The following is a 13,297-nucleotide window of genomic DNA, read 5'->3' as shown; positions in this document are numbered from 1 at the left end:
CCAGCATCATGGTGCATTCCTATAGTCCCAGCTACTTAGGAGGCTGAGGCAGGAGGATCTTTTGAGTCCAGGAGTTAGAGGTCAGCCTGGGCAATGTAGCAAGAACTGATCTCAAACACACACACACAAATACATGCACAAACACACAGAGAGAAAGAGAGGGAAAAAAAATACTGACCAGAGCAGAAATCACTGAAATCAGAAACAGAAAAACAATGAAAACAAAAACTGATATTTTGAGATCAATAAAACTGATAAGCCTCTAGCCACACTGATCAGAAAAAAATAGGCACAGATTACTATTTCTGAACATCTTTTTGCCAGTAGACAACAGACAAAATGAATAAATATCTTCAATGACACCAACAGAAAAAGACTACTGGAACAAATAAAAAATTATACTCCATCAAAACAGAAAAATTTTCAAAAGAGTGTTATGAAAAGCAAGACATGAACTGGGAGAAAATATCTGTAAGATGTGTAGGTCTTACATGATATAAATCAGTGTTCCCCAACCGTTTTGGCACCAGGGACCAGTTTAGTGGAAGATAGTTTTTCCACGGGGCAGGGGATGATTTCAGGATGAAACTGTTCCATCTCAGATCATAAGGCATTAGATTCTCATAAGGGGTGCACAACTTAGATCCCTCGCACGTGCAGTTCACAATGGGATCTGCACTCCTATGAGAATCTAATGCCACTGCTGACCTTATAGGAGGCAGAGCTCAGGCAGTAATGCTCATTCACCTGCCGCTCACCTTCTGCTGTGCATTCTGGGGGTGAGGGGGTAACCTCTGATATAAACCATATTATATATAAAGAACTATTAAAATTCAATAAGACAAATAACCCCTTACCCCCAAAATGGACAAAAGATTTGAAGAGATATCACCAAAAAAGATATATGGATGGCAAATTTGGACATGAAGGACACCTGACATCATTAGTCATGAGGGAAAAGCAAATTAAAACTATGGCTAAGACAAAAAAGACTGACTATACTGCTCCATGTGGAGCAACTGGAACTCTCACACACTGCTGTGGAATTTTAAAATGCTATAACCATTTTGTAAACAGTATGGCAGTGCCTTAAAAAGTGAACTGTATACCTAACATATGACCCAGCAATTTAACTAAGTATTTACCTAAGAGCAATTTAAAATGTCTGCCCAAAGATTTGCACATGAAAGCTCACTGCAGAATTATTCATAAGAGCAAAAAACTGAAAACCCAAATATCCTTCAACAAGTGAATAAACAAACTGCAATATATCCATATAATGGAGTGCTACTCAGCAGTGAAAAAGGAACTAATTATTGATACACAACATGGACGAATCTCAAAATAATTACAGTGAGTGAAATAGGTCAGACCAAAAAAAGGAACACACTGTATGACTCCATTTACATAAAATTCTAGAAAATGCAAACTAATACATAATGGACAGAAGGCAAATCAATGGTTGCCTGAAGACACTGAGGTAGGGGGAGAGAATTACAAAGGGGCACAAAGAAACATTTGGGTGTGACAAATATGTTCACTGTCATGCTTGCAGTGGGGGTATGATGGGTCTATACATATTGCAAAATTCGCCAAATTGTATACTTTAAATATGTGTGATTTAAACTACACTGGAATGATGAATAGCTATGAGGTCTGATGGCAGGGCTCAGACAGGCCTTACACCACTTCCTGCCAGGTAATCTTGATTCAGTTTATCTACCTTCTTTGCCACAGCACTTTCCCATTTATTAAAAGGTAACGCCAGCCTGGAGGACTGCTGGAAGGATTACTTTGTGTTTTGGAGTATTTTTCTGGTTCCTAGAGAACAGGTGCAAACTACCACTATCCATCTATGGGAGAATGGTAATATTAAGCTTGAAGAGGAAAGAGAATGCTCCTTGTTAGACAAACAAGCAAGATCTGCATGTGCAGCTTGGAACACAACCTGTATACGGCCCCATCAAGAAGCACAGCTGACTTCTAAAGATTTCCATTATAATTTTGCTTTTGCACTTGAATCCTGGGAGACTGGAGGTTAGAAGAAAAGACTCTAGTTCTTAAAAAATGTAAAGGATGACAAGAATAAAATGCAATATTGTTTGGACCTTCCGATGTTCATTAGGAACAAAAGCAAAGTAGAGTAAGGAAAAGAACAAGGGAATAAAAATCCAAAGTTCCCCAGGCTGGCCTATCTATATGCTTTGCCACAAGCTCACAGTCCAGAATTGGGCCTGCAAAAACTTACTCTGCACATATTATACCATTGCCATTTTATTTGTTTTCTTTATCAGAGACATTTTTCTTTAGGGTAAGGAAAATCTTATTGAAAACCTTAGAACAACAACAACAACAACAACAACAAAAACTGGTGGTTCCTGGAACAGATGTGGCTGTGTATCCTCCTATTTCTCTTTTTGCCTTTACAGTTAATAACCAAGATGGGTTCACTGTATTTATGCTACATAACCCAAAGCTGCATTTGTACACATCCCCTGGGATCACAGTGGTCTCTTCTCTTTCTAACTGGAACAGGGTTTTACAGCAGAAGTAATAAGCTTCATGTCAACATTTTCAAGGAAACTGACAATATAATTCTTTTGTCTCCCACTGGCTCTGTTGCTCCTTACAGAACACTGAAGTATTCTGATACAAGGACATACTGTTAAAAAGTGCTTTGTGGTGGCAAGAAGCAAATGATTTAGAGTGCAGGCTATAATTAAACCTGATATATTGGAATCTTCTATTTGTAGCAACCATCTTACCAAAGAGAGGTATCTGTAACAAAGAAACGGAAGTGGCAAACCAGTCTCCCTCCAGGGACAATGAGGGCACTGTTACAGTTCCATCCTCATTTCCTGACTAATTCTAAAACGGCCACCCCAGGTAAGTATAATTTTGTCTTATTTTTGTGGATTGGAACCTCTGAATCTGATCACTTTGTTAAACAGCACAATAAATTGTGACTTTTCTGAATTTTATTTTACTCTCAAACATCACAGACTACAAAACTACCACTTCGTTCATGTTCATATGTTAATTCTTCTGCTGCTCACCAAAGACCATCCAAACATCCTTACTGTAACCTAACTGTTGACTATCCAACTGAAAGAAGCAGGCTGAGCTGCCCGATGCACAAAGGAGCATTTCCTTCTACATCAGAGACTCTGGTCCTCTCCGCCTTTCAGTACACAGTTGTCCACTGCTTGAGAGGTTCTGCGTCTTCCACCCTTACCTCATCTTTTCTTTTCATTTATCAAGACACTAATGTCAGCAAATGAGAAATTCCTTTTCTTTTTTTTTTGGTTCCTGTACTCTAGGATGGCTACCCGCTGCTTTCTTCACAGCACGAGTTCCACTTTTAAACATCACCTCAACAATCTTTTCTTCTTTTCCAAGATGTCTTCAACTGTCCTTTGGCAAAGAGAGAAAAACAAGAAAGCTTTTCTTCTTATTGATTCTGTCAAGCACTGTGAAATCCAGACAGTTTGAACACAGGAATGGAGAAAAGTCACCTGTGTGACAGGGAAAACTAGAGGAGAGAGGGCTGTGAGGTAAGGGCGAGTAGGTAATAGTGCTTCACAAACAGCTCCTGGAAATGAAAGCTCAGAGACTACAAATCTGCATGAAGGACTTCTTAGAACCTTGAGAAGAAAGGTGATAAGAACTGAAAACCTAATATAACCCTAAATACCTGGGAGGATAACGGAAGAAGAGAGTTGAAAGGCAAAGGAGAATAAGCTCATTTGGGGAGCTTGTGCAGCTTCTGTTCTGAAGCCTAGCATGGGCACAGGCCAAACAGGGCAGCGAGCCCAGGACTCGAGTGGACTCCTAGCCTCCCCTGAGCCTCAAGATCAGGATTACAACACACTATGGCCCCGTTTTGTGCTTTCCATGCACTGAAAAATTTGACAGGGAAAACAGAATTAAATATGTTCAGGAAAGAGACTGAGTTCTCGGCAATAGGCTTTTTAACTCCTCTTTCTTTGGGTCTATGAACACGGTTTGCCAAAAATTCCTTGGGCCAATGATCCTAAATAGCAAAATGTTTCTCATTAATTTAGAAAATTAAGAAACCAAACACAGAAAACCAAAGGTGTATCTTTTGCTAGATACTGGAGATACAAAGAGGAAGAAGACTCTGTCTCTACTCTGAAAAGTATTACAGTACAATTGAAGACACAGCCATACAACTTACCATCCATGGTGCAGAAAGTGCTCCGACAGAGGCAGCAAAGGATGCTAGCACCCAACCTTCAAAACTTAGGGGTGGGGATGTGAGGACAGACGTGGGGGAAGAGATATGGAAGAAAATGGCTGCTTAGAGAAGTTTAAGCCTAAACATCAAAAGTGAGTCATCAAAATAATAATAATAACAAAATGTGTCAAGGGATCTAAAATAGTTTGGTTTAGAGAGTGGAATGTAAATGTGCAGAAAGGAAAGAATGAGAGAGATGGCAGTAGGAGGATGAGGCAGAGGCCAGATCTTGAAGGGACTAGAAACAATTTCAAACGTTCATAGACAAAGAAATAAAGCCACATTTCTAAAAAACTAAAGGTAATCACTAATAGAAAGAATAGTATTTTCCAAATCTCCAAAGAAGAAGGAAAATAATGGAAGTGAAAAAAAGATAAGACAAAACAATAAAACAACCAAGGAAACCATAAAACAAACAGGAAAAGGGCTAAACATAATCACTATAAAATCAAATAGCTAAATTCATCTACTGAAAGACAAACTTTCACCCTGGATTAAAAAACACAGTTATGTGTCTTTAACAAGAGTTACGTGTAACACAAAATGACGTAAAAAGTAAAGGTGTGTGGTAGCAGGTGCCTATAGTCTCAGCTACTTGGAAGGATCATCATATCCCAAGACTTCAACGCCGCAGTGCACTGTGATTGCCTCCTGTGAACAGCCACTGCACTTCAGCCTGGACAACATAGTGGAATCCTGTCTCTTAAAAAAAAAAAAATGCTAAAGATATGGGAAGGATCAGAAGAAACAGAAAAAAAAAAAATCCACAACCATAGTTAGAGACTAAACAAATTAGGGGATAAAAAGGACAGAAAAGAATGGAATGTGTTTACAAAGTTGATTTATGTTATAATTATAGTACTTTACACCCTAGAAACACAAATTCTATTCAAATGTTCACGGAATATTTATAAAAACTACCCAAGTATAAGGCCACAAACAAAATCTCAAATTCAGAAATGTATTTTATAGCCTCTATTTTCTGTTAATGTAGTAAGAAAATAAGACTTAATCACTTGGGAAGAGAGAATAAGCAATATTAAAAGGAGATTTTTTAACCTGAAATGTTTTTATTTTTAAATAAGAGAATTATTTTTTAAAGCATTAAGCGTTTAACTCACAAACTTGGAAAAAGGGCAACAGAATAAATAAAAAAGTAGAAAAAAGAATTAAAGGCGGGGGAAAGGTATACAAATACACAAAATGCTACAAGCATTGTAGACCATATATACACACACACACATGCATATTTATATCACACATATATGCATATATATATATGTACACACACATATGCATATTTATATCAAAATCAAGAGTTGGTTCTCTAAAAAAAGATGCCCTCCAAAAAAACAAATCCAACTGGCGCCAGCTCAGTTGCAATAGAGTAAAGCATCAGGTAGATTTCTAAGGTTCCCAACTCCAGGCTCTGGCTCTCAGATGGCATCTCTAGAGCTGCCTGGGGCTGGGGGGAACTTGCTGTCCTGAAGGGAAGGACACAAGCCTGGCTGGACTTGCCACCTGTTGACTGTAGAGCCTTTGGGCCATGAATGAACACAGGCAGCAGCCAGGCAGTGGTCAATGTGAGCCTTAGGTGAAACCAAGTGCTGTGCTGGCTTCAGGAATGACCCAGCACAGTCCCAGTGGTGGCCACAGTGGTGCTTGCTTGTCTCACCCCTCCCCCAGCACCAGGCAGCTCAGCACAGAGAGAGAGAGAGACTCCACGTGTTTGGGGAAAAGTCAGGGAAGAGAACAAGAGTTTCTGCCTAGTAATCCAGGGAATTCTCTTCGATTTTACCCAACACCACCAAGGTGGTACCTCTACAAGTCTACAAGAGCCAGAGCGTTACTGAACTTGGGGTGCCCCCTAATGCAGACACAGCTGCAGTGACCAAAGACTTAAACCACAACACCCAAGACTCTCTAAATACCTGGAAAGCCTTCCCAAGAAGGATGAATACAAACAAGCCCAGACTGCAAAGACTACAATAAATACCTAACTCTTCAATGCCCAGACACCAACAAAGATCCATAAGCATCAAGACCGTCCAAGAAAACATGACCTCACCAAATGAACTAAATAAGAGACCAGTGACAATGCCAGCAAGACAGAGATATGTGAGCTTTCAGATAAAAAATGCAAAATAGCGTTTTGAGGAAGCTTTATGAAATTTGAGATAACACAGAAGGAACGCAGAATCCTATTACATTTTACGGATATTGAAATAGTTAAAATGAGTCAAGCAGAAAAATACAACATACTGAAGAATGCATCAGAGTCTTTTAACAGCAGAACTGATAAAGGAGAAGAAAGAATTAGTAAGCTTGAAGACAGGCTATTTGAAAATACAGTCAAAGACAAAAGAAAAAAAGAATAAGAAAGAATGAAGCACACCTACAAGATCTAGACAATAGCCTCAAAAGGGCAAATCAAATAGTTACTGGCCTTAAAGAGGAGATAGAGATATTGGGGTAGAAAGTCTATTCCAAGGGATAATCAGAGAGAACTTCCCAAACTTAGAGAAATATATCAATATGCAAGAACAAAAGGTTACAAAACCCCATCAAGCAGATTTAACCCAAAGAAGACTACCTCAAGGCATTTAATAACCAAACTCCCAAATGTCAAGGATAAACAAAGGATCCTAAAAGCAGCAAAAGAAAAGAAATAACATATACAATGGAGTTCCAATATGTCTGGCAGCAGACTTCTCAGTGGAAACCTTACAGGCCAGGGAAGAGTGGCATGACATATTTAAAGGGGAAGAGTGGCATGACATATTTAAAGTGCTGAAGGAACTATATTTTACCCTAGAATAGTATATCTAGTGAAAATATCCTTCAAACATGAGGGAGAAATAAAGACTTTCCCAGACAAACAAAAGCTGAGGGATTTCATCAACACCAGACCCATCCTACAAGAAATGCTAAAGGTAGTTCTTCAATCTGAAAGAAAAGGATGCCAATGAGCAATAAGAAATCATCTGAAGGTACAAAACCCACTGGTAACCATAAGTACATAGAAAAACACAGAATATTATAACACTGTAATTGTGGCGTATAAACTACGCATACCTTGAGCAGAAAGACTAAAAGATGAACCTATTAAAATAATTACAACAACTTTTCAAGACATAGACCGTATAATAAGATATAAACAGAAACAACAAAAAGTTAAAAAGTGGAAGGGTGAAGTTAAAGTGTAGAGTTTTTATTAGTTTTCTCTTTGCTTGTCAGTTTGTTTCTGCAATCAGTGTTAAGCCTGTCATCAGTTTAAAATAATGGGTTATTAAATAGTATTTGCAAGCCTCATGGTAATGTCAAGAGACATGCAACAGATACACAAACAATAAAATGCAAGAAACTAAAACATACCATATGAGAAAATCACCTTCACGAAGAGAAGGAAAGACCACAAAACAACCAGAAAACAAATAACAAAATGGCAGGATTAAGTCCTTACTTATCAATAATAATATGGAATATAAATGGACGAAACTCTCCAATCACAAGATATAGAGTGGCTGAATGGATTAAAAAAATGGGACTCAACAATCCATTGCCTACAAGAAACACACTTCACCTATAAAGACACATATAGGCTGAAAATAAAAGGATGGAAAAAGATATTCTATGCAAATGAAAACCAAAAAAGAGCAAGAGGAACTGGACTTAAATCAGACAAAATAGATAGCAAGACAAAAATTAGACCAAGAGACAAAGAAGGTCATTACATAATGGTAAAGGGGCCCATTCAGCAAAAGAATATAACAATTGTAAATATATATGCACCCAACACTGGAGCACCCAGATAGATAAAGCAAATATGATTAGAGCTAAAGGGAGAGACAGATCCCAATAAAAGCTGGAGACTTCAACACCCCACTTTCAGCACTGGATCAAACATCCAGACAGAAAATCAACAAACATCAAACTTCATCTGCAGTATAGACTAAATGGACTTAATAGATACTGACAAACCATATCATCCAAAAGCTGCAGAATACACATTCTTCTCCTTAGCACATGGGTCATTCTCAAGAATAGTTCATGTGTTAGGCCACAAAACAATTCTTTAAAAATTCAAGAAAATTGAAATTCTGTCAAGTATATTCTCTGATCACAATGGAAAAAAACTAGAAATCAATAACAAGAGGAATTCCAGAAACTATTCAAACAGAAATTAAACAATATGCTCTTGAATAACCAGTGGGCCAATGAAGAAATTAAGAAAGAAATTAAAACAGTCTGAAGCAAATGAAAATGGAAACACAACATACCAAAATTTATGGGATACAACAAAAGCAGTATTAAGAGGAAAGTTTATAGCAATAAGCACCTACAACAAAAAAGTAGAAAAACTTCAAATACACAACCTAACAATACATCTTAAAGAATCAGAAAAGTAAGAGCCAACCAAACCCATAATTAGTAGACAAAGAGAAATAATAAAGATCAGAGCAGAAATAAATGAAACAAACAAAAAAAGATACAAAAGATCAACAAAATGAAAAGTTAGGTTTCAAAAGATAAACAAAATCAATAAACCTTTAGCCAGATTAAGAAAAAAAGAGAGAGGATCAAATAAATAAAAAATGGAAATGAAAAAGGAGGCATTTGGCCAGGTGCAATGGCTCACACATGTAATTCCAGCACTTTGGGAGGCCAAGAAAGGTGGATAGCTTGAGCTCAGGAGTTCAAGATCAGCCTGGGCAACATGGTGAAATCCTGTCTCTGCCAAAAATATTTTTAAAAAATTAGCTAGGCCTGGCGGCATGCAAGGGAACCTTTGGAAGTGATAAAAAGAATCTGTATATACATCATCCTATATGGTAGACACTGTGTAGCTACTGAGCATCTGAAATGTGGCTATTGTAACTGAGAAACTAAATTTTAAATACAATTTAAATAAATATAAGTTTAAAATTTTAAAATTGATACTGGACTTACTGGAAAACATTTAAGTATCTTTGGACAAACTTAAGTATGAGAATCTATGTTTTCAACTCTAAATTTTATGAAATCTAAATACAAATCAAGCATTCTGATGAAAATTTAGCATCTGAATTGGGATGTAAAAGTAAAATGTTCACTGGATTTTGAAAACTTAATCTCAAAAAATGAATGTGAAATGGCTTACTAATAATTTTGTCATATTGATTACATGTTGAAATAATTTTTGACTATGTTAAATAAAATACATTATTAAAATTATTTTTGTTTCTTTTAACCCTTTAAATGTGGTAGCTACTACAAAATGTAAAATTACCTATCTCACATTACATTTCGACTGGATAGTGCTGTTCTACATCTTCACTGTGGTGGTGGAAACATCTGTCAAAACTGTACACTTAAAATGCGTACATTTTGCTGTATAAAAATTATGCCTCAATAAGGTAGATAAAAATATTAAATTGGTAGTGAATATATGCTTGTGTGTGTGTGCACATATGTGTGGGAAGGAGGGAGTATGTATCAATGAATATCTTGTTTGTGATCTTTCTTCATCAATAATCAGAAAGGAAAAAAATTCACTGAGTATATATACATGCAAAAGTAACTGTTCTCCTGAAGCGTCACCATATTAAATTATATTATAGTTATTTAGTGTGTGCATCCCTCACTAGCCTTTGAGCTTCTTGGAGGCAGGAACCCTGTTTTGTTCATCTCTGTATAAACCTAGCACTTAACGTAGAAAGTTAACATAGTACCTTAGCAGTGTTTTGCAACTGTAGAATTCTCCCAGATACTTTATATAGTTTAATTCTGCCAAAATACCTGTAAATTTGGTATTATTAGTGCCAGTTTTCAGATGAAAAACTGAGGGTGAGAAGGTCACAAAGGTTAAAGTAACTCACCAAATATCCAGAGCTAGTAAGTAAAAGAGCATGTTCCAAACCCACACTTACAAGTCCCAGGCCCATTCTTCCACCCTGCTCCATACTGCCACCTCTCCACGTGGGCATTTCACAACTGTCTGATGAATGACTGAGTCAAAGTAAAGATCTATATTTAGGGGCAATGGAACCACAGAAACTTTCCTGAACTTCTAGTGTTACAGCTTCATAGTCTTGAACAGGCTCTCTCTAGACAAAGAGCCACCTGGCAGCTCTTACTAGAAGATCAGAAAGGGTGACTATAGTATGGAAAAAAATTCCATCCCAATTAAACTTTCCATTTGGGAGTCTGAAGAAAAATAATACAGAACAAAGAGTATGGGAAAGAGAAAAAAGGAAATGCTGAATCTGCTAATATAGCTAATTAATGCCAAAGAATGAATGTAACAGCAACTTCAGCATTCAAAAATGAAAAGTTAGGAGATCTAGAGAGGTACAGTTTCTAAGTTTTTTGGAGCTCTCCTTTAATTAGCCTCCCTGAATCTCAGCATTCCTGTTTGAATAATCCATATTTCTGGTTATTTATTCAGCTCCCCACTGCTATGCAATACCAAGCCATATGCTGCAGAAATATACCACTTCATATTTGCACTCAACCAACCAAAGACACTGGCAATTCAGACCTTTAAGAAGCTTAAGGAAAAGTCCCTTCAGAACATTGTGTTAAGGTTAGAAGATCCAAGAAGCCAAATGCATCTTCTATTTATGCTATTTACTTGAGAGAAGGTGGGTCATTTCAACAAAAGGACAAGAAATTAGAAGGGTAAGGGAGATAAACAAAAGACTCAAGAGAGTAAAGCTAGCAAAAATCAGCTAAACACAAAAGGCCTCTGAGTAATTTCTCATGCTCCTCTCTGCATTTTTTTTAAAATTGTTTTTAAAAGCAATTCCTCAAAGGAAGACTTTTGGTCAACGCAAGGTCTGGTACACACTGGACAAATGAAGAGGTCTACTGTGCCTCCAGCCCTCCAGAAGCCTTTTAAAGATATGATATTTTAGAAATATACACAGTAAGTCATCACTTAACATCATAAATAGACTTGGAAATGGCAACTTTAAGTAAAACAGGATATAGGAGGTCAGATCCTCAAATAACACCGTTATAACAATGATCAGAAAAACTGGTTTCATTATACATCATTTCGCTTAAAGTTGTGGTTTCCGAGAATGTTACTGATGATGTTAAGTGAGGACTTACTGTACCTGGATAATCCTAACATCATTTTAAACACAAAAATGGTCACTGTAGAATTTGTTATAACGGCAAAACATTGGAAATATCCTCAATGCCAACAACAGAAGAATACTAAGTAAGCTACAGTCCCTTAGAGGCCATGATGCAGTTACTGAAAACTCTCATGAAGATTATTCACAGCATGGGAAACAGCATCTTATGTTTGAAATGTAGCAATACAGAAAATCATATGTGTGGCAGGCTTAAAAAGTTGTTAAAAATTACAGAAAAAAAGACTAGAAGAAAATATACACCCAAAGACAGGCTGTGTTTAGCTCACAGAACTGTTTTCCTAACTTTGTGGAGACAGAAATTCTGTCTTAGGTATTTCTGTGTATGCCCAGTACTTAACATAGTACCTTGTCAATGTTTTAATAGCAGTTTTATATGTTAGTATTCTAAATTCTATTTAACAAATATATATCACATTTATGAAAAACCTTTCCAAAGAAATATCTTAGTTCAACAGAACTTTCAGTATACTTGAAGTTTTAAGACAGCAGACTCTGGCTCCATTTCTTTTTTTCTTGTTTTTTTTTTTTTAAATCTCAACTTGCTCCTTCTGTAGGGCACAATTCATAATGACTAGAATCTTCCAACCACATAAACATGCTCGATTTTTTTTTTTAAGTCCCTTGACCACAGTCTGGTTATCCCCTCAGCCTTCCCCCACACACTTCTCTACTCCCCTTCCTAGACAGGGTCTCAAGAGTTATCAACATAAGCTTCCTCTCCCCTTTTTGCTTCTAACTTTAGGATTCTATAAAATAACTGTGAAACTAATATAAGATCCACTTTCAGGAATTAGCGTATAAATAATAAGACACACAAGGAAAGTACTATAAATAAAAGTTACTAGAACTGTCTTGCACATTTTCATATTTCCTAAGCTAGGCATACAGCACATGTACAACTCATTACTGAATGAGGAGTGAAAAATACGAATGATACGCTGCTTTCAATAAAAATACAAACATATGGCATAGATAGGTCTATGTGATATATACAAAAAGTTAGTCCAAGTTTAGAAGTAATGGCTAGATTTCCCCAAAACTAACATACTATGGGAAGGAGAGGAAAAACACCACTGTCCTTCAATGGAGTGGACGTATTAGCAACCACCACAGTAGGGCACAAACAGAACACAATATACTTTTTATTCATCTACTCTAACTTCAGGAAAGACCACATACCTACACAAACACATCCCCCCATGCCTGAAGACTTTACTCTTCAGGGTAAAGTCTAGGAAACCCAACAGAATAAATGATCATAGCTACATGCTCTTGAATTCAGGCTAACAGTGAAAAGTCAGGCAAAAAAGGTGGGAGAACTAGGGCATTCGAAACATACCTGAGCATGAGATTCATCAGCTGAAGACCCTCGCCCTTCAGGAAGCGCTCACGATTGGAACTAAGCATTAGACAGGAGCAGAGGGAATCAAACAGATTCTCCATCATCTCCTGCTCCTCAGCTGTGCTGGGATTGTGTCTTTTAAACACCTGTCAAGCAAAAACAGCACAAAGCACAGAGCTATAAGAGAATGTCTTTTCATGAGCCTCCATCCAACAATTCCTAAAACCTGTGGGTCATAACTCTACGACTGAGGAAACAGAAGCTCACCAAACAAAATTCTTATCAGTTTCCATTTTAGAGAAACTAAATGATTCACATATATTAAATACATGCAAAAAAAAAAAAAAAAGCCAAAACACTCAACTGACCACTGGGTCCATCAGTAATTGACAGTTCCAGGCAAGCAGATTTTTTTAAAAACCAAAACCCAATAAAAAACAAAATCTTTTTATCGTGAAATATAACACAGATACAGAAAAACTCCATAAAGGACATATAAAACTAAATGAATGAAGTGAACACCCCTGAAATCATTATCCAGGATGAGAAACA

General features: G+C 37.0%; 1 protein-coding gene across 1 annotated transcript in view; it reads right to left on the bottom strand.

Moving 5' to 3' along the window:
* CTNNBL1 (catenin beta like 1) overlaps positions 1-13,297 on the bottom strand; it is a 177,095-nt gene that overhangs the window by 80,169 nt on the left and 83,629 nt on the right. The window contains exon 10 of the mRNA XM_003805015.5: positions 12,743-12,891. Within this exon, the coding sequence (XP_003805063.1) occupies positions 12,743-12,891 (149 nt within the window). The remainder of the gene's footprint in view (positions 1-12,742; positions 12,892-13,297) is intronic.

This window comes from Pan paniscus, chromosome 21, assembly GCF_029289425.2.
Source record: "Pan paniscus chromosome 21, NHGRI_mPanPan1-v2.0_pri, whole genome shotgun sequence".
In the NCBI taxonomy this organism is placed as follows: Eukaryota; Metazoa; Chordata; class Mammalia; order Primates; family Hominidae; genus Pan; species Pan paniscus.
The sequence above is the reverse complement of the archived record's forward strand: the minus strand, read 5'-3'. Positions and strand labels throughout refer to the sequence as shown.